The 26,661-nt window shown below is 44.1% G+C and overlaps 2 protein-coding genes across 2 annotated transcripts; both read left to right on the top strand.

Annotated features, from left to right (window-relative positions):
• Positions 1–486: 486 nt before the first annotated feature.
• On the top strand, positions 487–21,530 carry NLRP9 (NLR family pyrin domain containing 9). The gene is made up of 9 exons (XM_019437916.2): positions 487–1,025; positions 6,224–7,784; positions 9,826–9,987; positions 10,965–11,132; positions 14,177–14,347; positions 17,605–17,775; positions 19,231–19,401; positions 19,863–20,033; positions 20,974–21,530. The coding sequence occupies exons 1-9, from the start codon at positions 746–748 to the stop codon at positions 21,104–21,106; spliced, it is 2,988 nt and encodes a 995-aa protein (XP_019293461.1). The 5' UTR covers positions 487–745; the 3' UTR covers positions 21,107–21,530.
• A 3,819-nt stretch (positions 21,531–25,349) lies between these two features.
• LOC109259896 (vomeronasal type-1 receptor 1) lies at positions 25,350–26,431 on the top strand. Its single transcript, XM_019437783.2, has one exon. The coding sequence runs from the start codon at positions 25,492–25,494 to the stop codon at positions 26,398–26,400; it is 909 nt and encodes a 302-aa protein (XP_019293328.2). The 5' UTR covers positions 25,350–25,491; the 3' UTR covers positions 26,401–26,431.
• The last annotated feature ends 230 nt before the right edge of the window (positions 26,432–26,661 follow it).

Here is a 26,661-nt window from a genome sequence, read left to right as displayed (position 1 = left end):
AACCAGGTAGAGGGGTACCAGAAATGCTCAAGCCCTGCCCCCTAGTTTTGGCAAGGATGTACCAATGTGACAAACATTTTAGGTCACAGAGAGGTTGTCTATCCTCCCCCCCGCCCCAACTCTAGGTGACAGAACGGGACTCTTCAGGCTGACCCGGGGCCCCCTGTATTTCTAAAATGTAACCGGGGACATGGAGAATTGGAGGACCTCACGTATCAGATAACTAAGGAGAAAGGGTGAAAACACCAGAGAGCTATTTCTCAGACTCGGTTGGTCTGTCGGTTCTGACTTGTGAGATGCACATGACCTGGGGAGAGATATGAAAAACAGAATTTTAGCAAGGGGGATTTATGAAAGAGGGAGGAAACTCTGGGTGCCCCAGAGTTTATTTTATTTTATGTTTTAAATTTATTTTGAGAAAGAGAAAGCGAGCAGGGGCGGGGCAGAGAGAGGGAGAGAGAATCCCAAGCCGACTCTTGGGAGTCAGTGCAGAGCCTGACTCATCGCTTGATCTCAGGAACTGTGAGATCATGACCTGAGCCGAAATTAAGAGTCTGACATAGTCGTATGCTTAACCCACTGAGCCACCCAGGTGCCCCAGCAGGATTATCAATAATTTTAAGCCACTCTCAACTGCAGATTTATCTCTGTAATCACATCATTCTCCCTCAGGTACTACTTATTCCTTGTTTTTGAAGAATTTTTTTCTCTCTGGAGATTTCCAAGTTCACAACCCCAGGGCAAGATGGCTGAATCCTTTTTCTCGGACTTTGGCTTATTGTGGTACCTAGAGGAGCTCAGAAAGGAAGAGTTCTGGAAATTTAAGGAACTCCTCAAGCAAGAACCTCTGCAACTTGAGCTCAAGCCAATCCCATGGACCGAGTTAAAGAAGGCTTCAAGAGAAGATGTAGCAAAGCTGTTGGGCAAACACTACCCAGGAAAGCAGGCATGGGAGCTGACACTGAACCTGTTTCTACAGATTGAGCGGCGTGACCTCTGGACAAAGGCTCAGGAAGAGATCAGAAGTAAGTGTAGGAGGATGAAGGGGGCAGGGGCCCGTGGAAGAAGCTTGGTTCACTAGAACCTTGTGAGAATGAAGGGGATAGTATTAAATTAGTGGCTACTCTCCATCAGTTGAGAACGCATTGTGGGTCAAGGGAGCCTTGGAGGTCATGGAATTGTAAGGCAACTCTGGCCATGCATGGGCCAGTGATGGCCTGTGGGCGGGTAGTGTCCTGTTCATCTAAGGGGTGTCTCCCCATTTTCCTGTCGGGAGCTGAGCCCGTGCTCTTACAAGGGATGCTCTGGGTCAGGTGTTCATCACCAGGTGTGCTGAGGTAGAGTTGCATTATGGTAGTTGACTGTCCTTTTGACTAGACCTGCTCCAGGGACGAGGCAGAATCCTAACATTAGGAAATAATCAGAGAGAGCTTATGTCCCCGGCACTACAGAAAGTGCAACTGATGCCTAATATCTTTTTATTCCCACCACTATCCTGAGGTTTACAAATGGGAAAACCGTGGTCCCAACAGCATTTCCTCATGTTAGATGACTTTTTCAGCAGGGACAGGTCTGACTTGACATCAGTTATTTTTTTTTTAATTCTTTTTTATTTTTATTTGTTAACACTTATTCATTTTTGAGTGGCAGGGAGAGACTTGAGAGAGTGTGTGTGAGCAGGGGAGGGGCAGACAGAGAGGGAGACACAGAATCCGAAGCAGGCTCCAGGCTCCGAGCTGTCAGCACAGAGCCTGACGTGGGGCTTGAACTCACGAACCTCGAGATCATGACCTGAGCCAAAGTTGGACGCTTAACCGACTGAGCCACCCATGTGCCCCCAAATCAGTTATTATTTTTTTTTAATATAATTTGTCAAGTTGGTTTCCATACAACACTCAGTGCTCATCCCAACAGGTGCCCTCCTCAATGCCCTTCACCCACTTTCCCCTCTTCCCCACCAGCCCCCCCCATCCACCCTCAGTTTGTTCTCTGTCTTTAAGAGTCTCTTATGGTTTGCCTCCCTCCCTCTCTGTAACTTTTCCCCCCCTTTTCCTCCCCCATGGTCTTCTGTTAAGTTTCTCAGGATCCACATATGAGTGAAAACATGTGATATCTTTCTCTGACTTATTTCACTTAGCATAATACCCTTCAGTTCCATCCATGTTGCTGCAAATGGCATGATTTCATTCTTTCTCATTGCCAAGTAGTATTCCATTGTATATATAAATCACATCTTTATCCATTCATTAGTTGATGGACATTTAGGCTCTTTCCATAATTTATCTATAAAGGACTCACCAAACTCCACACCTGAAAAGCAAATAATCCAGTGAAGAAATGGGCAGAAGACATGAATAGACACTTTTCCAAATCAGTTATTTTTTGACTCATTGATGGCTCATTTACACCCTCTGCTGGAAGGATACGCTTTAAAAAAAAAAAAGAGAGAGACAAAATGTCAGACATTTTTTAAAAAAAGTATTTCTTTTTTTAAAAAAGTTTATTTATTTATTTTGAGAGAGACTGAGACAGCACGTGCGGAGAAGGGGCAGAGGGAGAGAGAGAATCCCAAGCAGATTTCGCACCATCAGTGCAGGGCCCCTCCTGGGACTTGAACTCACAAACCATGAAATCATGACCTGAACCAAAACCAAGAATCAGTCGCTTAACTGAGCCACCCAGGTGCCTCCAGACAAGTCGTTTTTTTTTTTTCATTTTTAAAAAATTTATTTTTTTAAAATTTACATCCAAGTTAGTTAATATATAGTGCAATAATGACTTCAGGAGCAGAACCCATTGATTCGTTACCTACATATAATACCCAGTGCTCATCACATCAAGTGCCCTCCTTTTTTTTTTATTTTTAAATTTTTTTTTCAACGTTTTTAATTTATTTTTGGGACAGAGAGAGACAGAGCATGAACGGGGGAGGGGCAGAGAGAGAGGGAGACACAGAATCGGAAACAGGCTCCAGGCTCCGAGCCATCAGCCCAGAGCCCGATGCGGGGCTCGAACTCACGGACTGCGAGATCGTGACCTGGGTGAAGTCGGACGCTTAACCGACTGCGCCACCCAGGCGCCCCTATTTTTAATTTTTTTAAAAATGTTTTCATTTGTTTTTGAAGGAGAGAGACAGAGCATGAGTGGGGGAGGAGCAGAGAGAGAGGGAAACACAGAATTTGAAGCAGGCTCCAGGCTCTGAGCCGTTAGCACAGAGCCCGATGCGGGGCTCGAACCCACAAACTGTGAGATCATGACCTGAGCTGAAGCCAGATGCTCAACCGACTGAGCCACCCAGGCGCCCCTCAAGTGCTCTCCTTAATGCCCATCACTCAATTAGTCCATCTCCCCACTCACCCCTCCTCCAGCAACCCTCAGGTTTTTGTATTTAAGAGTCTCTTATGGTTTGTCCTCCTCCCTGTTTTTATATTACTTTTGCTTCCCTTCCCTTATGTTCATCTGTTGTATTTCTTTTTTTTTTTTAATTTTTTAACATTTATTTATTTTTGAGACAGAGACAGAGCATGAACGGGGGAGGGTCACAGAGAGAGGGAGACACAGAATCTGAAACAGGCTCCAGGCTCTGAGCCGTCAGCCCAGAGCTTGACGCGGGGCTCGAACCCACGGACTGTGAGATCATGACCTGAGCTGAAGTCGGACGCTTAACCGACCAAGCCCCATCTGTTGTATTTCTTAAATCCCACATATGAGTGAAATCATATGATATGTATCTTTCTCTGAGTGACTAATTTTCCTTGGCATAATCCACTGTACTTCCATCCATGTTTTTGCAAATGGCAAGATTTCATTCTTTTTGATTGCTGAATAATACTCCATTGTGTGTGTGTGTGTGTGTGTGTGTGTGTGTGTGTGTGTATGTACATTTTCTTTATCCATTCATCCATTGATGGACATTTGGGCTCTTTCCATACTTTGGCTATTGCCAGAAAAGTCATTTTTTTTTAAATTTACCTTTGATACAGTAACTCAAAGTTGCAGGATGCTCTGCCCAATTTTACATGTTAATCTCTCATTGATTTTTATCTACTTGTGGGAGTAGACTTCCTCTTCTGGTAAGTAAGCCAAGATTCAGATGGATGATAGTAGTCCTAAAGTCTCACGATGCACAGTAGTTGAACCAAGGCCTGTCTCCTGGGTTGCGGACCCATCATGCAGTGGCTGCACTGTCAATTGCCACGGCAATTCCTAGGCAGCAAGCTGCTGTTGGGCCAGCGTGCCACATGTCCATAAATGTGGTCCATGAGGACAGAATGAGCCCAGATGGATTTAGAAGATTCATTGCTCCCTGAATAACAGGAAATGAGATTTATGTTCACATTAGGTTTTGTCCTTTGAGTCTCCCTGGGGGTGCGGAGGGAGGGTTTGGAGGTGGGCTCACATAGATCTGAGACATAGTTGAGGAGCCTGGAGAGTCAGACATCCCGACCTTACCTAACACCCCTTGACAGCCCTGCCCTCTGCCCTCCAGGGACTGACACTAGCTTTATTACCCTGGCAAGTCTCCAGGGAGCGAGAGACATGTCTAAATTTCTCCAGAGGGGAAAGAAACATCCGTTTTTATTGTGAAAACATTTTTAATTATTATTTTTTAAAGTTTGTTTATTTTGAGAGAGAGAGAGAGAGAGAGAGCGCAAGCAGAGGGGGAGCAGAGAGAGGAGTGGGTGGAGAGAGAGAATCCCAAGCAGATTCTGCAATGTCAGTGCAGAGCCTGATATGGGGCTTGAACTCACTAACTGTGAGATCATGATCTGAGCCGAAATCAAGAGTCAGATCCCTTCTTTTTTCTTTTCGTGCAAAAAGGTGATTTTATTAAAGCACGGGGACAGGACTCATGGGCAGGAAGAGCTGCACTATAAGTGTGGGGGGCACTGTTGATGGAGTCCAGGGAGATAAAGTCTAGGGGGAGTTTCCAAAGAGACTTTCACATGCTACAGACTTACTGGAGGCCTAGCTGTAGTCAAGCTAAGGTTGTTTTTCTCTCTAGCAAGGCATTAACATTGAGACAGTAGGGAGTTCCTGGACTTTAGGCTATGATGGGATTGCCTTTTTCTGGTAAACTGGTGGAGACTGTTATCAGTTTCACCATTTGTTTTTCGTCCTTTCTTGTCTTTGGGTAGCTGGGAGTGTCCAAGGAATATCACATATGTCCCACCTGGGGGAGGGCGGTGCTATCTTGTGTTTTGCCCTCAGCCTGCTTTACACTGTCTCGTCATATCCCTGCCGGACAATTTTGACCTTTAAATCTTTAAGGTTGTTGAAGGTAGAAGCTCTCATCTTCCATAGCTTCTTCCTTCTGAGTAGGGGCATAGAAAGAGTCGGATCCTTAACCGACTGAGATACCCACATGCCCCGAAACACCTGATTTTAGAAACAAATCTTCCTTTGCCCCAGCGAGAGGAGGGCCATCGCTACATTCCAAGAATGTTATCTAGTCCTATATCCTTGGACAAAACCATCAGTGCCCTTTGCTTGGAAAACATGCAGAAGAACCTCCCCTACTGTGGTGTAGATTTCTCCAATGCAGGCTATGGTCCTTGACCACATTTGTCATTTTATTTAACCTCCTGTAATGTGTTGCCTTGAACATGGAAGGTACATCGTAAGGGTGGGTTGGAAGAATGATGATTCAGGGGTGTGTTTCTGAAATTAACCTGCAGTCAGCATGTCAGAACAGAAATAGCTTAGACCTTATGGTTTCAAATCAGACAGATGTGCGACAGGCACCTGACCCTAATAGTTATTCACTAGCGCAAATTAATCAAGAGACACATTCTCCCTCTCTGATTTTTTTTGGGTAAAGTGGGAGTAGAACAAATCTCGATGGGTTGTTGACATGAAAGACATAGTAACCATAGTAACATTCTCAGCCCTGGTTCCTGGCAGACACTCAGTAAATGATAGTGGTTATGGGATTCTTCACTGGGAAGGTTTTGAATGTGACTCTGAAGCATTCACACAATATATTGCCTTGTAGCTCTGAGATAGTCTTCTGGTTTGGGCTAGGTGCTTACATGGACGTGATTTGAGATAGCTTATGGTCCTAATAAAAACTAAGTTAATTAGCCTGGCCATCCATGGACATACCGTAGTCTTCATACAGGTGCTCAAGTAAATCTCTAGGGATCATTCTGGGTGTCAAAGAATGAGTGCACTTTTTAAAAAAATTGTTTAACTATCTGGTATTCTACCCCTGTCTACGCAGATAAACCAAACCCATACAGAAATCACATGAGAGAAAAATTCCGTCTCATATGGGAGAAAGAAACCTGCCTTCCAGTTCCCAGTGATTTCTATAAAGAAACCACAAAGAATGAGTATGAAACCCTGAAGGCTGCATATCCTGCCAGCCAGGCTGGAGAGCCCACACCCACGGTGGTCTTGCAAGGTCCAGAAGGGATTGGCAAAACCACCCTTCTGAGGAAAGCCGTACTGGAATGGGCAGAGGGCAACCTTTGGAAGGACAGATTCACATTTATCTTCTTCCTCAATGGCTGTGAAATGAATGCCATTGCAGAGACCAGCTTAGTGGAGCTCATCTCCAGGGACTGGCCTCAGTCTTCAGAGCCGGTCGAGGACATTTTTTCCCAGCCAGAGAGAATCCTGTTCATCATGGACGGCTTTGAGGAACTCAAGTTTGATTTGGAGATTACGACTCAGCTGTGCGATGACCAGAAGCAGCGGAAGCCAATGCAGATTATCGTGAGGAGTTTGCTGCAGAGAAAAATGCTTCCAAAGTCTTCTCTGCTTGTCGCATTGGGAACAGTGGGCATGAGAAGATATTATTTCCTGTTGCAGCATCCAAAATACATAGTCCTCCCAGGATTCTCTCATCATGAAAGGAAGCTGTATTTCTACCATTTCTTCCGCGAGAGGAGCAAAGCCATGAAAGCCTTCAGTTTTGTGAGGGACAACGTCCCGCTCTGTATGTTCTGCCATAATCCTCTTGTATGCTGGCTGGTCTGTACTTGTATGAAATGGCAGCTGGAGAAAGGAAAAGACCTTGAGGTTGCGTCCGAAAGCACCACTTCTTTGTATGCATCCTTTTTAATTAATGTATTCAAGTCAAGAAATGAAAACTGTCCCCCCAAGCAGAGCAGAGCCCGACTGAAAGGCCTGTGTACCTTGGCTGCAGAGGGAATATGGACGCGCACATTTGTGTTTTGCCATGGGGACCTCAGGAGGAGTGGGGTATCTGAGTCCGATACCTTGATGTGGGTGGGCATGAGACTCCTTCTCAGGAACGGCGACTGTTTTACCTTCGTGCATTTGTGCATCCAAGAGTTTTGTGCTGCCATGTTCTATCTGCTCAAACAACCCGAGGACAATCCTGACCCGGCCATTGGAAGTGTGACCCAGCTTGTAACAGCAGGTGTGAGTCAGGTCCAGAGCCACTTGTCCCAGATGATAACATTCTTGTTTGGAGTTTCAACCGGAAAAATAACCAACATGCTGGAGACGTCCTTTGGTTTTCTCCTGTCCAAAGAGATAAGGCAGGAAATAACCCAATGCCTTAAAAGTTTAAGTCAGTGTGACACCAATCAGGTTGTGGTGAATTTCCAGGAATTGTTCAGCGGTTTGTTTGAGACCCATGAGAAAGAATTTGTAAGACAGGTGATGGATTTCTTCGAGGAAGTTGATATTTACATTGGTAACATTGAAGAATTGGTAATATCAGCATTCTGTATGAAACATTGCCAAAATTTGCAGAAACTTCACCTGTCTATAGAAAATGTCTTTTCAGATGACTCGGGATCCATCACAAAGTGAGTCCCTCTATTAATCACCCCTATCCCCACCCTACACACACCATACTTGTATCTTGTTTTAGTTCCCAAAGGGTCCTCCATGGATGTTTACATGTAAAAAACATGGCTTTTGCAATCAGACTTTTCACGGTTGCATTTTTGGTTTTTAGGTTTTTTTTTTTTTTTTAATTTTTTTTTCAACGTTTTTTATTTATTTTTGGGACAGAGAGAGACAGAGCATGAACGGGGGAGGGGCAGAGAGAGAGGGAGACACAGAATCGGAAACAGGCTCCAGGCTCCGAGCCATCAGCCCAGAGCCCGACGCGGGGCTCGAACTCACGGGACCGCGAGATCGTGACCTGGCTGAAGTCGGACGCTTAACCGACTGCGCCACCCAGGCGCCCCAGGTTTTTAGTTTTTAAATTGAGGTATAATTGACATATAACATTATATTAGTGTCAGGTGAACAACTTCATGATTCAGTATTTTTTTAAAAGTTTATTTATTTACTGAGAGAGAGAGAGAGAGAGAGAGAGAGTTGGGGGCGGGAGGGCAGAGAAAGAGAGAGGGGGAGAGAGAATCCCAAGCAGGCTCGCACTGTCAGCACAGAGACCAACACAGGGCTCAAACGCATGAACTGCAACATCGTGACCAGAGCCTGAATCAAGAGTCAGATGCTTAACCAACTGAGCCACCCAGGCACCCCATAATTCAGTATTTTTTAAAAAACATTTTAAATGTTTATTTATTTTTGAGAGAGAGAGAGAGAGAACACAAGCAGGGGAGGGGCAGAGAAAGAGGGTGACAGATATCCAAAACAGGCTCTGCACTGACAGCAGAGAGTCTGACACAGGGCTCGGACTACAAACCACAAGATCATGACCTGAGCTGAAGTCAGACGCTTAACCCACTGAGCCATCAGGCGCCCCTCAGTAATTTTTTATGTTGCAAAATGATCACCTCAATATGTCTAGTTAACAGCTGTCACCACACATAGTTACAAAAATTTTTCTTGTGATGAGAACTTTTTAATTTTTAAATTTCTTATTTTTTAAACAATAAATAAAAAAAATATTTATCTATTTTTGAGAGAGAGAGAGCAAGAGTGAGAGCAGGGGTGGGACAGAGAGAGAGGGAGACACAGAATCCGAAGAAGGCTCCAGGCTCCAAGCTGTCAGCACAGAGCCTGATGTGGGGCTTGAACCCGTGAACTCTGAGATCATAACCTGAGCTGAAGTTGGATGCTTAACTGACTGAGCCACCTAGGCACAACTTATTCTTATTTTTATTTTTTAAAGTTTATTTATTTTTGAGAGAGAGAGAGAGGAGAGAGAGAGAATCCCAAGCAGGTTCTGCACTGTCAGCACAAAGCCTGATGCAGGGCTTGGACTCCCCAACCTCGAGATCATGATCTGAGCTGAAACTAAGAGACGCTTAACCTACTGTGCCACCCAGGTGCCCAGGTGCACTTTTTAAAAGTGAACTCTACACCTCACATGGGGCTCAAACTCACAACCCCAAGGTCAAGAGTTGCACGCTCTTTGGAATGAGCCAGCCAGGCGCCCCATGATGAGAACTTTTAAGATCTGCTCTCTTAGCAACTTCCAAAAATGTAATACAGTATTATTAAGTGTAGTCACACCCATGCTGTACATTACATCTCCATGACTTTATTTTGTACCTATATGTTCATATTTTTGGATGTAGTTTCCTGTTTCACTGATGGATCACCAAATCTCAACCTTCATTCATACAACAGTCAGGTATTGTTGCCTAAAGCTGGAAGAAAAGGAGGCTGAATAAGACTGAATAGCTTGTCTAGGGTCACTTAGCTAATAAGTGGTTCAAATGGGGTTTGATTCCCATTGCTCTGGCCTCAGGGTCCTTTCCTTAGCCACTTGACCTGTTAGCTCAGCCAACCTGGCCTTCCCTCTCCTTGTTCAGGCCCGGGTGTCTTTTGGGGAGCTTTGGGGGCTCTGGGGATGGTGTTCTGCCTGTTTTGAGAATGTGCTGAGTTGCACTGCGCCACTGGAGAGTCATGGTCTTTGTTCTCCCACAGTGACGAGGAGAAGCTCTCCTTCTGGAAGGACCTTTGTTCTGTGTTCACGGCCAACAAGAACTTTCAGATGTTAGATCTGGACAATTGTATGTTTGATGAGCCCTCCCTGGAAATTCTCTGGAAAGCCCTGGCTCATCCTGTTTGTAAACTCCAAAAGTTCGGGTAGGTTGGATGTTGACCTGTAAACAACTGAGTTTCGTCCTTTCTACTCTGGATTTTTTGGGAAATACCAATGCACAGAGCTGCAATCCAATGGCTCAAGAAAAATTTGGGGAGCACTTTCCTTGATACCAATATTTTATTGACAAGAAGCAACTGTGAGCAAACTGGGGGACTTTAGGATTGAACATGGTCAACAGGGTAGGTCCCCAGCCACTATAGGTCAGTTTCCATGCACAAATGGGGAAGTGCTTTGTTTTCTGGGGTGGGTGGCCGCCATTGGTTCCCCCTTCTTTTTTTAATGTTTATTTACTTTTGAGAGAGAGAGAGAGAGAGAGAGAGAGAGAGAGAGAGAGAGAGAGAGAGACCGTGAGTGAGTGGAGGGCGCAGAGAGAGAGAGGGAGACACAGAATTAATTACAAGTAGGCTCCAGGCTCTGAGCTGTCAGCACAGAGCCCGATGTGGGGCTTGAACTCATGGACAGCGAGATCATGACCTGAGCTGAAGTCAGACACTTAACCGACTGAGCCACCCAAGTGCCCCAAAACCTTAGTTTTTAAACAAATGGATCCTTTCCTTGGGAAACATGGTTCTTCTTGGAGAGTTAACTCAAATACGTGCATCCCCGTTGTATGTCAAGCTCCGGCCTGGACCTGTGGGTGCAAAGATGCACAAGCATCGTGTCCCCATCCTGACGGTGCTTAGAATTTAATATGGGATGAGTTTGGTTCACTCCCTTCCAGTATGGACGGTGGTGTGTGGGCATGCAGGGACTAGCAAGAAAGGAGAGAACCGAGCAGCTGAGCCTCTGTGTTTGTCTGCTGTCTGAAAACCCCAGGTAGAGAGAATTTACAGGTGGCAACAACGGGATATCTACAGTGTTGTGAGCCTAAGCATGGTAGACAGGTGGGAGGAATTGTGTAAGACGTATCTTCCTTTGTGCTTGGACTCTGCTGCATGAGTTTCCACATTTTTTCTAGGTATAATTTTGCATCTTATGTTGGAAATGGCCCAGACTTCTTTGAGGCCATTCTTCACAACCCTTATCTGAAATGCCTGAACCTGCACGGCACTAGACTCTCCCTTGTGAACGTCAGGCAGCTGTGTGAGACGCTGAAGCACCCCGTGTGCATCGTGGAACAGCTGATGTGAGTCTCGGCTTGTCCGCATTCAGTGACGTTTCTTGTCCAGCATGGAATTTTCCGTGGAATGTGCCCATTTCTTTCCTGCATCAGTCTTTTGTCTCTTACATGGTAAATTTTCCATCTCAGCCTCTCCAGACCTCAGAAGAGTGATCTTCAGACCTCTCAGAAGGCTTGTTACAGCTTTCCCTCCTTTGGTAGTCACTTGGATTACTTCTCGTGGACACCTTACCTTCCTCTTCTTGGTTCTGTCCTCAACCACCTGTGCCAAAACCAAAACTCCATTTTTTTCCCCTGAAGATATTCATAGACACTTAAAATGAGAAATCATATCAATGACCACAATTGTACTTATGTCAATCTGGTTGGTGACAACATGAAAGCCAGAGGGAAAGCGATTTGCCTCAGATCATTTCTTCCTCTTGAAAATTATCTGGGATGCCCCTACCTACCATAGTTGGGTGGTTTCTAGACAGGATCAATCCATTTTATAGCAGAAAGAAAAAGGGGGGTGTAATTGAGAACCAACTCATTAAACCCACCTGGAGAATATGCTCTTCTCTCCCCTGCTTCAGAGTCTCTTCTTTGGTGGAAATTTGCAAATGTAATCGACAGAGTCACATACACTTGGTTAACTGTAACTTGGTTGAGATCCATCAGGAGAGAGAGGTACATTCCATACATGAGTTGTCTGAACACACAGGCTTTCTGTAGATCCTTTTCCTCATTTGAACTCTTTCCATATCATGACTTTTTTTTTCTACTCTAGCTCTCTCTAGTGATGGGGAACTTAGAAAATTCCTGAGTATTTTGCTCCATTTCATGTTAGGCCATTTGCACAGGGTTTTAATATTCCACATTAGCATAAGAATTGGGGAACAGATCTAGGAAACCAGGGGTCATTTGTAGACATTTACTGAGGGAAACTTTGCCTCTTTGGGGCAGACCAATTGTAATCTTGACTTCAGTTTGAGGTCCCCCAAATCAGGTTCCCCCCAGACCATTAGTTCTCAACAGAGGGCAGTTTTTTCTCTTAGAAAATGTCAGCATCTGGACATTTTCAATGGTCATCATTGCCTTGGGAGGATGCTACAGGCATGTAGTGGGTGGAGGTCAGGGGTTCTACTCTTAGCATCCAATAACATCCAGGACAGGTCCCACAACAAAGAATTTTCCAGTTCAAAATGTCAATAGTGCTGAGATTGAGAAAGCTGCTCTAGCCTATGATATGTCCTATTTTAAAAAAAAATATTTTTTATTTTTAAGTCATCTCTACACCCACCAGGGGGCTTGAATTCACAACCCTGAGATCAACAATTGCATTCTCCACCAATTGAGCCAACCAGGTGCCCCCACAAGATTCTCTTTTCAGCCGCATTAAGGCTCAGACCAGGGCTTCTCAACCTTAGAACTATTGACGGACAATCAGATTTATTGAGTTCCAGATCATTCTTTGCTGTGGGAGGAGAGGCTGTCCACAACAATGTAGGATGTTGAACAGCATCCCTGGCCTCCGTCTACTAGATGCTAGCAGCACCCCTCTCCCTAGTTGTGACAACCAACAATTTCTCCAGACACTGACAAATGTCCCCCTGGGGTAAAAAATCATCCCCCTGTTGAGAACCACTGTCTCTGATTTTTTTTTTTAATTTACATCCAAATTAGTTAGCATATAGTACAACAATGATTTCAGGAGTAGATTCCTTAATGCCCCTTATCCATTTAGCCCATCCTCCCTCCCACAACCCCTCAGTAACCCTTTGTTTGTTCTCCATATTTGAGAGTCTCTTCTGTTTTGTCCTCCTCCCTCTTTCGGTATTATTTTTGCTTCCCTTCCCTTATGTTCATCTGTTCTATGTCTTAAAGTCCTCATATGAGTGAATTCATATGATGTTTGTCTTTCTCTGACTGACTAATTTCGCTTAGCATAATACCCTCTAGTTCCGTCCATGTAGTTGCAAATGGCAAGATTTCACTCTTTTTGATTGCTGAGTAATACTCCATTGTATATATATACCACATCTTCTTTATCCATTCATCCATTGATGGACATTTGGACTCTTTCCATACTTTGGCTATTGTTGATGGTGTTGATATAAACATTGGGGTGCGTGTGTCCCTCCGAAACAACATTCCTGTATCCCTTGGGTAAATACCTAGTAGTGCAATTGCTGGGTCGTAGGGTAGTTCTATTTTTAATTTTTTGAGGAAGCTCCATTCTGTTTTTCAGAGTGGCTGCACCAGTTTGCATTCCCTTGCATTCTCTTGCAAAAGAGATCCTCTTTCTCTGCATCCTCACCAACATCTGTTGTTGTCTGAGTTGTTAATGTTAGGCATTCTGACAGGTGTGAGGTGGTATCTCAATGCGATTTTGATTTGTATTTCCCTGATGATAAGTGATGTTGAGCAGTTTTTCATGTGTCGGTTGGCCATCTGGATGTCTTCTTTGGAGAAGTGTCTGTTCATGTCTTTTGTCCATTTCTTCACTGGATTATTTGTTTTTTGGGTGTTGAGTTTGATAAATTCTTTATAGATTTTGGATACTAACCCTTTATCTGATACGTGATTTGCAAATATCTTCTCCCATTCCATTGGTTGCCTTTTAGTTTTGCTGATTGTTTCCAGATTTTTTCCTAACTTCAGTGGAAAGCAATAGGGATAAATAAATAGAGTCATGTAATTACATTTGTGCTTTTATTTTTATTTTATTTAAAAAATTTTTAAATACTTCTTTATTTTTGAGAGAGAGACACACAGAATTTGATTGGGGAGGGGCAGAGAGAGAGGGAGACACAGAATCTGAAGCAGCCTGCTCTGAGCTGTCAGCACAGGGCCCCATGTGGGGCTTGAACTCATGAACAGTGAGATCATGACCTCAGTCAAAGTCGGATGCTTAACCTACTGAGCCAACCAGGGGTCCTGCCACATTTGTGCTTTTCAAGTCTGGAATGTAGATGGTGGATTTGCTGGTGTAAGACTGGAAGCTGGGATATGGTCTGTGGCCGCTCAGAGCCTGTGGTCACATCCTGCAACATGTGTCTCACATGCAGGTTGGGGAGGTGTGACATCACAGCAAAAGCTTGCGACGATATTGCCTCGGTCCTGGTCTGCAACAAGAAGCTGAAGCTTCTGTCCCTGGTGGAAAACCCTCTGAGGAATGAAGGCATGCTGATGCTGTGTGACGCCCTGAAGCACCCAGACTGTGCCCTGGAGACACTGCTGTGAGTCCATCTGGGGAAAGTGGGCTCTGGGGAGACTGTGGACATGTACATGCGGACCCATCAATAGCGGAGGTAATCAACTGCTCACTGAGGGAGACTGCAGAACACAGAGTCTATAGTCAGACCTGCCTCTCCATGCCTCAGTTGCCCTGTCAGTAAAATGGAGCTGGTACAACACCTCCTCCATAGCGGCACCATGAGGTTGAATTCGAGAGTTGGAGACCCACCCTTAGGTACCTCGTGTCTACTTGAGAGCCCAGTAAATCCTGGTTATTGTGAACAAGGACCATGCCTTAGATACAATTGGTGCTGGGGAGAGGGAGCATGTAAACATCTAAGACAAGCCATTCATTTGGTCCGTTTTAGGAGCAAGGTTTGCACGTTCTAGGTTATTACTGGGGCCCTCCAGAGCTGCCATTTCTCTCATGCTGCAAATATGCACAGTGGAGTGCTTCCTCTGTGGTGGGCGGTTGGCCAGGGCAGCGGTAGAGTGGGACCCCTGTTTGCCCAGTGAGGCCACATGGGAAACTTAGTGTTAAATCACGTGGAATGTCGTGGTGGTTCCATGTGGGGGCAGGTGCAAGAACGCCAAATCCGTGGCTGTGCATGAGCAACCCAGAAACAGCTGTGTTGTGTGCACACACATGCATGTATGTGTGCACATAGGCCTGTGCATCACACACTCACACACACACACACACACACAGTGGCATCTAAGACAGGAAAGGGAAAGAATACTACCACTGAGATGACATTCTAGACTGTATAGGAAAATCAACAGTGAAATATGTTCCAGGAACATTAAACACTAAAACCAAACCATGAAAGAAAGAAAGAACCCCCCCCCCCCAACTTTGATCTATAAAGATTAGAAGGAAACACCATTGGGGGTACGAAAGAAATGACATATGGGAAGGTGGAAACATTTGGCTATGTAATAAGTGGCTGATGTTATACAATGAGTAGAATTAACATGTACTTGATGACCAGCAATTAAAATGGGCTGTATTTTTCTTTCTTAAAAAATTTTTTTTTAATGTTTATTTATTTTCGAGAGAGAGTGACAGAGACAGAGTGTGAGTGGGGGAGGGGCAGAGAGAGAGGGAGACACAGAATCCGAAGCAGGCTCCAGGCCCTGAGCTATCGGCACAGAGCCCAATGCAGGGCTCGAACTCACAAACTGTGAGGTCATGACCTGAGCCGAAGCCCGATGCTTAACAGACTGAGCCACCCAGGTGCCTCTCAAATGGGCTGTAGTTTTCTAAAGGGTTCTTCAAGATCCATCACAACGCGTTTTTTTTATTTGTTTATTTGTTTGTTTTTACACCATAATCAGTATTCCTTAAAAATAGGTGGAATTTCGGCCATCTGGGTGGCTCATTTGATTGAGCATCTGACTTTTGATCTCAGCTCTGGTCTTGATCTCAGGGTTGTGAGTTCAGGCCCTGTGCTGAGCTCCTCCATGCTGAGCGTGAAGCCTATTTAAAAAAGAAAAAGTGGAAGTTAAGAAACAAAGCAAACAAACAAATGAATGAAAAAAGAGAGAAAATGCCAGACTCTTAAAAAAATATTTGTTTATTTTTGAGAAAGAGAGAGCATGCACACAAGTGAGTAGAGAAGGGGCAGAGAGAGAGGGAGACACAGAACCCAAAGCAGGCTCCAGGCTCTGAGCTGTTGTCACAGAGCCCAACGGAGCGCTTGAACTCACAAACCATGAATTCATGGCCTGAGCCAAGGTTGGATGCTTAACTGAGCCACCCAGGTGCCCCCAGATTCTTAAATACCGAGAACAAATTGGTGGTTGCCAGAAGGGAAGTAGGTGGCGGGATGGGTGAAATAATGAATTATGTGATGGGGATGAAGAATACATTTACCATGATGCTCACTGAGTAATTAATATACAGAATTGTTGAATCATTTTATTGTACATCTGAGGCTATTATAACCCTGTATGTTAATTATACTTCAATAAAAAAAAAACTTTTTTAATGAAAGACTGCTGAACATGTACAAATGTCACTAGTAATTTTAAAAGTAAAAATGTTCAACAAAATAATGCTCTTTATAACGAATGCTCAAAAATTTAAAATATATTCCACTTGGCCAGGATTCTGCCAAATGGACAGATTTATACAATGATTGGGAGTATTAATTTGTTGAGGTTTTTTGCAAAGTATGTTAGCAAATAAAGTGAAATGAAGAGTCTTAATAGTAAGCCTTAAAAAAGCATTAAAAAAAATTTGAGGCAAGGTAGTAATTCAATATAACTTAAAATGGCAGAAAGTATAAAGAATACAAGTGGAGATATTTAGGAAATATATACAGTAGTGAAGCCACTGGAGATTATCTTATGCAACCATTAACGTATTAATGAATTTTCAAAATACGTGTCAGTGAAGTTTCAAAATTCAAAATACTTATTTCATTGAAAAAAGTATGAAGTACGTGCCATTGGCTGATCTTAAACACGAGAAGATGGGAAGAAAAATCCATCATAGATGAGCAGTGTTTGTTTATCAGAGAGTTGTGCTTGCTTCCTGCCAGAGGTCGTGCTCAGGGGTCCCCTGAAGCCCAGGCAAACAACCAGAGTGAGTGAGGGGCTGGGTGGAGGTGCTGGTGAGTTGGACAGGGCCTGCCCCTGCCACATGGGAGTTTCTGTTCCCCGCCGTGTGTCTTTTGCTGCGTGACCACCTGCCACGGAATTTCAGGTAGCTGGCTTGTCTGTGGGAGGTAGAGGTAGGAAATTCCATGTGAAATCTCTTGGTTCTTACATGTTGACCGCTAATTAAAAACAAAACAAAAACATGTCAAACATAATATCAACTAAATTCACTACATCCAGGGGTAACATTCACTCGTGAGCTGCTGGTGTCTTATGCTTCCCGCTGCTTTCCAAATTTCCAACAGTGGGTATAACCAGAGAAATCATGTTAAATATGACGTCATCCAGCACATTCCACCACATGATAAGCACAAGTCCCTAGAAGGGATGACTTTGGCTAAGGTCACCTAGCCGGTGGTGACCTGACCTGAAGCTGGAATCTGAGATTCTGTTGCCCAGTTTGGGACGCCCTATTCCAGATCCCACATTCTTGCTTCTGTGTTTGTGCAGCTGTCGGGTGTTCTAATTCTCTTACTTTTCTCAAGTGAGTCTGGAGTATGAGGAATAACTTGCATGTGGCTTCATGAAAAGGTTACCAGTTGGAGCCTGAGCGGGTTGACAAGTTGAGTGTGTGTGTGTGTGTGTGTCTTTGCAGGCTGATGTGCTGTGGCCTCACCTCTGTGGCCTGCGACTACCTCTCCCAAGCCCTTGTGTGCAACACATCCCTATCCGTGCTCGATCTGGAGTCAAATCTCCTGGAAGATAGTGGAGTGGCATCTCTTTGTGAGGCACTGAAGCATCCAAATTGCAACATCGAGCAGCTGTGGTAGGTCTGGCTATGATTTGCATGAATGTCAGAGTATCCTTTTTGGATATCAGCACCCTGAAAAGGAAACAGGAAGGGGGAACATCACGGGGTCTGCTGAAAAAAGCAAGGCCCTGCCTGATACTTGCAGGGGTGTCCAGTGGTACTCACGTGTGTCTTGACCAAAGAGCTTGACAGGTCTTGGGTAGGACACACTGCTCTGGAGTTGGGTCTCTGGCCTCAGGAAGGCCAGAAATGGAATCCCCTGTGCCTTAGGCTAGCCAATGAACATGTGAGGATGCCTCACCTCTCCTCCAGTGTGACGTGAGGATAATTATGTTTCCCATGTCAAAGAATTGGGGTGACCAGCGGGAATAGTGCACATAAAGAACTATTACCAATGACTTACCCAAAATAAACAATCGATAAATGATGGCAGGAAGCATAGTATTATTGCTTCTACTGGGCACTGGAAACTCTTCTGGGTGGATAAGATGATGAATTAGTAAACGAAACACTCTAATATCTCTGTTTCCATGGAAGTCAATTTTATGGGGTCTCTCTCTCTCTCTCTCTCTCACACACACACATACAAGAGTGTGGGCTGTAAGTATATGTGTATATATCATGGTTTCTCAATCTTAGCACTATGACGTTTGACCTGCATCATTCTTTATTGTGGGGACCGGCTGTCCTGTAGGATCTTTTATAGGATGTTTAGCACCATCTCTGGCTTCTACCCACTAGATGCTGTTGTACCCTCTTTCCCAGTATGGCAGACCAACATTGTTTGTGGAGATTGCCCAAAGTCCCCTGGGGCAGGAGGGAGGGACAAAAATCATTCCTGCTTGAGAACCACAGAAACACATACACACATATATCAGACAGATACATACATACACACACACACACATATATAACATATGTATGTCTAGGTATGTCCATACATGTGTATGTGTCCATACAGGCTTATGAATATATGCATACATTATATAAGACTTATGAACATATGTATACATATGCTGTGGGTGATAAATACTGTGGAGAGCTTGGAGGTAGGACAGAGACTGGGGACATGATGCTATATAAAATAGTGAGAAAGGTCCTCACCAAAGGTGATGTTAGTGCAGGGAGTTAGGACAGAGACTGGGGACATGATGCTATATAAAATAGTGAGAAAGGTCCTCACCAAAGGTGATGTTAGTGCAGGGAGTTGAAGGCAGTGAGGGAGTAACCCCACTGATACTTGGGCAGGAGCATTCAACCAGCAAGAACAAGTACAGAGGCCCTGGGAGAGCAGAGACAGGCAGCAGAATCACAGCCCAGCATGTTGGGCAGGAAGGTGGAGGAAACATCACCATCGTCATCTCAGAAATACTCGGGGACATCTTCCTTCATATGCGTAATTGAAAATAAGCTAAGCTGTGCAAGATGGGACCTCATGATTGTATCTCGTGGTGTGTATTTTCTCCCCAGGTTGTCGGATTGTTACCTTACTCCTCTTTGTTGCAAGCACCTCTCTGCTGTTCTTGTTTGCAATGAAAAACTAAAGACCCTGAAACTAGGGAGCAATGACATACAAGACGCCGGAGTCAAGGAATTATGTGAAGCTCTGAAGCATCCGAACTGTAAAGTAGAGACTCTTGGGTGAGCGTCACAGAGTATCTTTATGAGAAGTCTTGCCCATTTCAAGAATAAGAAAGGCTGGAGGATTAGTGGTACTTAGGGGAAGCAGGTTTAAAACCATGTGTGTCTGGAATGATCTGATTAGCAAAATGCCATACTGTGAAGCCAGGGCTCACGCAACTTTGGCTCTATTGACATTTGGGACTGAGTAGTTCTTTGCTGTGGTGGGGAAGGGGCTGTCCTGTTCACTGTATGATGTTCAGCTGCATCCCTGGCTTCTTTCTACCTGAGAGATGCCAGCAGCACTGTCCAGGTGTGTCAGATGTCTTCACATGTTGCCACATGTCCCCCAGGGGACACAATGGCCCTGGTTGAGAACCAGTGGTCTAGACTCTAAAGTTTCCTGCTCAGAGGTGTGGAATTGGCATCTCACAGTGGTGTGCCTTCTGGCCTGCCAAAGCTGCTGTGTTTCCCTGTTGCAGGCTGGAAATATGTCACCTCACCACTGCCTGTTGTGAAGCCCTGGCCTCGGCCCTCACTGGCTGCAAATCACTGAGGAACCTGAACCTGGACTGGATTAGCTTGGACCATGATGGGGCAGTGGTGCTTTGTGAAGCCATGTGCCATCTGGACTGCACCCTGCAGCGGCTTGGGTGAGTGGACGCCATTTCCCTTGTTGGTGAGACACCTCAGAGTGAGTGAGGTTAGTAGGTTTTTCTCACTCTTGGCGTGACTGACATTTGGGTTGGAGGGTCCTTTGCTATGGGGGTATCCTGTGCATTGCAGGATGTTAAGCAGTGTCTCTGGCCTCTTCCTGCCCCTTACGTGCCCATAGCACCTTCCTCTGGTCATGATGATAAAAAGTGGAAACGTTGAGGTTGCTGAGAGCCAAGATTTTAATTGTTCTCACCACAAAAAAAGGAAATTATAATAATGTGACATGATGGATGTTGCTAACGCTAAGTTGGCAATATATAGATGTATCAAACCAATGTTGTACATTTTAAGCTTATCCAATGTTATGTATCCATCGTATCTCAATAAAATAATAATAATTTGAAAATTAATAATTAATGAAAAAAGAATAGCTATGACATCCGTTCCCTGAAGTAAAACACAAATGTCTCCTGACCTTGTCACATGTCCTCTGAGAGGCAAAATTGCCCAGGTAAGAACTGCCACCTTCCTATAAACACCATCTCCTGCCTTGTATTGCCTGTAAAGATGTAACCTCATCGTGGACGTGACAGATGGGTCTATAAAGGGCTGAGCAGTTTTGACCCAGAAGCACTTTCCTAGAAGAGTAGCAGTCAGTGTTATTCTGAACATGATATTTGCATGTACAGTGTATGTATTTGGCATCTGTAGAATGAATATTTCGGTGCCCTCCATATGCCAGGCCCCTGGATGATATGCTGATGAGGAACAGAATGATTCGCAACCCCATTCTGCACATTCCTACCCTTTCTCCACTCATTCACAATGATTTTCCCAGTCACTTCTAGGAAAGAATGGATTGGTAAGCAGCACTGGGATGTAGACAGGCAAACGATGATGCATGAAGTCAAGAAAATGTGCTTTCCATTTTCCCAGGCTGGACAAATCTGCGTTTGATGAGGAGACTCAGATGCTACTGACCACTGTGGAAGAGAAAAATCCCCACCTGACCATTTCCCACCAACTTTGGGTCAACGAAGAGTACAGGGTCAGGGGTGTGCTCTCTTGATGGGGAACACCTCAAGTAAATGTCTCACAAAGGCTTCTCCTCAGTCACAGTGGGTGTTCTCATCCTGACATACCCTGTCCTATAAACTGTAATTCATGGAGGTGGGGGCTGTGATTTCAGACCTGTCCCTTTACAGCGTCCTAGCGATATGACGGTGGAATGTGACTCAGTTTATAAGTGCCAACTGTGCCTAAGTCCCCACCCCATCTTTAAAATTCCCACCCTCCCTTGCAGTATTTAGAGGAATACATTAAATGGATAAACACTTTGGAAAGCATGACTTTATTTTCTTAGTGGGTGTCTTGGGATGGAGGTAGGCGCTTGGATTTGAAGGAACCATAATCCTCTGACAATTTTGACTTAGAAGTGATGGTAGAATGTGTCTATAGATTTTAGGTTTTATTTGCTGTCCCTATATCCAGCATCCACCCAAACTTTCCATTTTTAGTTTGTGCAAATTGAGATTTGATCAGTTTTGTGGTCAAATAATAAAAATACATTTCCAAATCTCGACTTATATTTTATTTTTTCAAATATTTCTTTATTTTTTGGGAGAGTGCAAGCAGGGGAGGGGCAGAGAGAGGGGAACAGAGGATCCGAAGTGGGCTCTGTGCTGACAGGTTGACAACAGCAAGCCTGATGTGGGGCTTGAACTCATGAACCGTGAGATCATGACCTGAGTTGAGGTTGGATGCTCAACTGACTGAGCCACTCAGGTACCCCTCTACTTATCCTTTAGAATATGCTACTCCAACAGCTTTTTTTAAAAATTCAGTATTCTTCAGGCACCTGGGTGGCTCAGTTTGTTAATCTTCTGACTCTTGATTTTAGCTCAGGTCATGATCTCACGGTTCATGAGATTGAGCCCTGTGTCAGGCTCTGCACTGACAGTGTGGAACCTGATTGGAATTCTCTCTCTCCCTCTCTCTCTCTGACCCTCTCGCTCCCTCTCAAAGTAAATAATAAGCATAAAAGAAAATTCAGTATTCTTTTTTTCACTTGCATATACAGAGTTTAATCCAATGTTTTCTTTTTCAAATATACATAAATACATTGCTTAATTAAAGATGGCCTGGTTTTCTGTTGCCTCTACCATAAATTATTCATGCCTTATTGACCCTATATAGAACTCAATTTTGGTTGAATATTAAAAATTTATTTATTTTTAATTTTTTCAAATTTATTAAAAAATTTTTTTTACATTTATTTATTTTTGAGAGAGTGAGACAGAGGACAAGCAAGGGAGGGGCAGAGAGAGAAGGAGACACAGAATCTGAAGCAGGCTCCAGGCTCTGAGCAAGTGTTCAGCACAGAGCCCGACACAGGGCCTGAACCCACAAACTGCGAGATCATGACCTGAGCCGAAGTCAGTCACTTAACTGACTGAGCCACCCAGGTGCCACTAAAATTTATTTATTGTTTAATTTACATCCAAGTTAGTTTGCATATAGTGCAACAATGATTTCAGGAGTAGATGCCACTTACCCATTTAGCCCATCCACCCTCCCACAAACTTTTAGCAAACTTTGTTTTTCAGAGCAGTTTTAGGTGCACAGCAAAATCAAGAGGAAGGTACAGAGATTTCCCATACATCCCTTGACTCTATTTATGCCCCCATACATTGACAAATCTCAGTCCTGACTCCCTCCCACTTGTGTTGTATTTGTTGTTGCCATTGTTGAAATTGGCAAGCTTATTCTAAAATTGTTAAAATGCAAAAAAAAAAAAAAAATATATAGACTATCCAAACCGATCTTGAAAAGCAACTAATTGACTTGCCATAATTAACGTTCATAGGATTGAGGGCCGTCTTCTCATCTATCTTGTGAATTTTCTCTTTAATGTTTTGCCCTATTTTCTATTTGCTTTATGGCCTTTTCCTTGATTTTAAAGAATCTCATGCTACCCTACCATCTGTCCTACATATTACTTCTCCCTGAATCTTGTGTGTACATCTGGGAATACTTCTTCCCAGGGCAAAGTCTGAAAATAAAGGACAGCCTGGTTGACTGATGAGAGACGAGGGAGCAGTGCCCTCTGGATGATTTGGGAATCAGGTCATGACCTCCTGTGGAGGTACATGGACATTGGGGCTGCCCATGGATTCTGAAGCAGGATAGACTAGCTTCAAGTGGGATATTCTACAGAAGTAAAAGACATGGGGCCATAAATGGTAAGAATTGTGGTATTTAAGTCAGAGGAGACTCTAGGTACCAGATCAAAGAGAGATGCTCAGTTTGAGCCAATTGTGGTGTTGGCCCGATTCTGGAAACACGAGAGCATTGAGGAAAATGCCCATTTGGAGATATTATGAAAGAGACCCTTGACCCAGCCTTGAGTTTCAATTCTATGGATGGCAATGCTGACTCTGAACTTAGATTTTTCCACAGGGAACATAGAAACAGCTACTCTTCAGGAACTTCCCATCAGTTACCGAAAATTACCATTAATTACCAGAAGTGGCTTGTAAAGACTTGCAGTGGGATGAAATCCTCTCGTTAGAGATGCCCCAGACTCTCCATGCAGGCAGTGTCACCTAGACTACACATGACATGGTAATGGCATCTCTGTGGGGAGATCAGGTCTAGGGGCCCTATAACTATGGCTCATCCTGGTTGACACTTCTCTGCACAAAGCTCTGGAGCAAAGACCAGCCAGGTGAGTGCTTCTTTATGTTCAGTCTCAGGGAAATAACCAGGAGACAAGGAGTCTGCAATAGGACAAGAATTCAAAACTGGGTTTGTGTAGTAAGGTTGTAGAGGTGCTCTGGCTGGGCTGGTGACTAGTGGATATGTGCTGGGGAGTGTCCCTGGGTGGGACTACAGTGGGGAGATTCACTGCAGATCTCTGTGTTCTAGGGTCCCTGCCAAGGAGAGAGAAAGAAGATGGGGATCTCGTTGGGCTCTGAGCCAAGCTTTGGATGAGGAGAGCCACTGACCTTAACCATGTTCAAAAGTCTGCTAATTTTCTCAGACCTAACAGATTTTTAGGCTTGTGTGTATATACAAGTAGAAACTTCATGTGTAGAGCTTGGGTTATAACTTCAAAATCCTGACATTAATAAGATCCGTTGACACACACATTCATGTACAAACAGATATTCCGAGAGAAAAACAGTCTGTGGCGTAATGATATTATGATTTAATGACCCTATTTTTTTTTCTTTCTGAAATCCTGCTAGAGGATGCAATTGCCTCTTTTATTCCTCCTGAGATTTTTGGGGGGTCATTTTTTTGGTTTTGTTTTGTATTGTGTGTGTGTGTGTGTGTGTGTGTGGCATCGAGAGAGAAAAAATGTTAGATGAATTATATTTAATTTTCAAGTCTCAGAAGTAGTTTGGAGGAACATACCTGATCTGTTCTTCCCATTTAACATAGTAATACATTTTCTTCATATCCCTGGTAGTGGTAGATACTTAAAACAAGGGAAAAAATACTACCTACCATAATCAAAATTTCTACTCTTACCACTTTAAAAAAAAATTAATGTTTATTTATTTTGGAGAGAGACAGAGAGACAGAGACAGAGTATGGGCAGGGGAGGGACAGAGAGAGAGGGAGACACAGAATCTGAAACAGGCTCCAGGCTCTGAGCTGTCAGCACAGAGCCCAATGTGGGGCTCAAACTCACAAACCACGAGATCATGACATGAGCCAAGGTCAGACACTTAACCAACTGAGCTACCCAGGCACCCTGTCTACTTTTAACACCATATGGGAACTAACTTTCTTCTGGTCACTGTGATCAACACTTGACATGGAAATCACATTGTGTGTTCACTCTGAGGACATTTTAGGGTCATACTGTATATTCAGAAGGCTACTGATTTTTTTCCTTCTGTCTAATCACTCTGATGAATAACGTTAAGAGTTCTCGAAAGCTGACAGTTGATTTTCTTGCAATTTTAACGAGTTATATTATCTTATATATTTGAACATGGGTTTGCATTTTCCTACTTCATTATCTTAGGTTAATGAATTATGGTGACAGGATAATTGTGAACTCTAAAAGGGGTACAATGTGCCTGTCTCCTCTCACTCATTTATTCACTAAGTGTATATTTATTTAACACTTTTTGTGGGTCAATCACATTTTTTTTTTTAAACAAGGCAGGCATGGTGCTTAGATTCATGGCAACTTACATTTTGGCGAAGAGTCAGATTATAAAAGTAAACAGAAATACAAAGTAATAACGTGAAATTGTGAATTTGTGTCCATGACATGCTCTCAAGGTTGAGTTGCCTGTAGGATATGACTGTGTCTCCCTTTTCAGAAGGAGAAAAGGCCCAGGATCCCTTCATGAGGTCATGTAAGTATAAGAAGAATCCTTATGCCAGCACTAACACAGCCTGCTGTTCACTCCAGACCGCCCTGAAGCGTTCACCATGTCTTTTCAGAACAATGTCCAAAGAACCACAGGGGAAGTGGCTCTGACAACCATCTTGCTTTTCCAGATGGGCATTGGGACTCTGGCCAATGTCACCCTCTTCTTCTTTAATGTCTCTCCAATCTTGTGTGGACACAAGCAGAGGCTCCCCAACACCATTCTCACCCACAAGGCTGTAGCCAATTTCTTAGTTCTTCTCTCTGCTGGGATTCCCCACAAGATGGCGGCTTTTGTTTTGAGGAAGCCCCTGTCCAGTCTTGGGTGTAAATTTCTATATTATGTACACAGAGTAGCTCGCAGCACCACCATGTGCTGCACCTGTGTCCTGAGCACCCATCAGTTCTTCATACTCATCCCAGAGAGGGCGGTGTGGACGATGCTCAGAGGAAGAGCCCCCAAGATCATTGATCCTTCCTGCTGTATCTGCTGGATGTTCAGTGTCTTAATGAATATCTATGTTCCTGTGAAAGTCACTGGTTCACAGGACACAGGAAACAGTAGTGACATCCTCGGGAAGTGGTTCTGCTCATCCTCAACTCCGAGTGCAGGCACTGTCATCCTGTGGTGTGTCTCCGATGCCATATTTATTGGTCTCATGATCTGGTCCAGTGGCTCCATGGCGCTGTTCCTGTACAGGCACCACCAGAGAATACAGTATATTCACACCCCCAATGGCTACCGCAAATGTTCCCCGGAGATCAGAGCTGCCCACACCATCCTGATGCTGGTGGCCACCTTTGTGAACTTTTATGTGCTGAATTCCATTTTTGCGTTTTATGTCACTGTCTTTTTAGATTTCCGTCTATGGTTGATAGAGACTTCTAATATTTTGGCTTCATGTTTCCCCACTTTTAGCCCCTTCTTGCTGATCCTTCGGGATTCTGGGGTTCCTAGGTCCCACTCTTGAGTTGTTAGAAATCAAATGTAAATATGCAGAAGACCGCTTTGATAACTACCATGATCACTGTATTCAGTGACCGTTTACTCAGCACTGTTTTTTTACGTAATATCCACAGTGATCTTAGAGGGTGACTTTGATACTGGGGTTGCACCAAGAGACCTCAAAGTCAATCTGCAAATTATGAGCTTGAAACGGACACACAAAGTTGTTGAAGAAACATGTCTCCCCCTTGACCACTGCAGCTGCTGAAACGAATCTGTTTTCTTC

This window comes from Panthera pardus, unplaced genomic scaffold, assembly GCF_024362965.1.
Source record: "Panthera pardus isolate Hobbes unplaced genomic scaffold, ASM2436296v1 HiC_scaffold_18, whole genome shotgun sequence".
In the NCBI taxonomy this organism is placed as follows: domain Eukaryota; kingdom Metazoa; phylum Chordata; class Mammalia; order Carnivora; family Felidae; genus Panthera; species Panthera pardus.
Note: the sequence above shows the minus strand (reverse complement) of the source record. Positions and strands in the feature narration are given on the sequence as shown.

Excerpts from the sequence above, each read along its gene's own strand:
- NLRP9 (XM_019437916.2), top strand. The coding sequence starts at position 746 with ATGGCTGAATCCTTTTTCTCGGACTTTGGCTTATTGTGGTACCTAGAG. Across the intron at positions 9,988-10,964 it reads TGTAAACTCCAAAAGTTCGG|GTATAATTTTGCATCTTATG; the intron begins GTAGGTTGGATG and ends CATTTTTTCTAG. Across the intron at positions 14,348-17,604 it reads TGTGCCCTGGAGACACTGCT|GCTGATGTGCTGTGGCCTCA; the intron begins GTGAGTCCATCT and ends GTGTCTTTGCAG.
- LOC109259896 (XM_019437783.2), top strand. The coding sequence starts at position 25,492 with ATGTCTTTTCAGAACAATGTCCAAAGAACCACAGGGGAAGTGGCTCTG.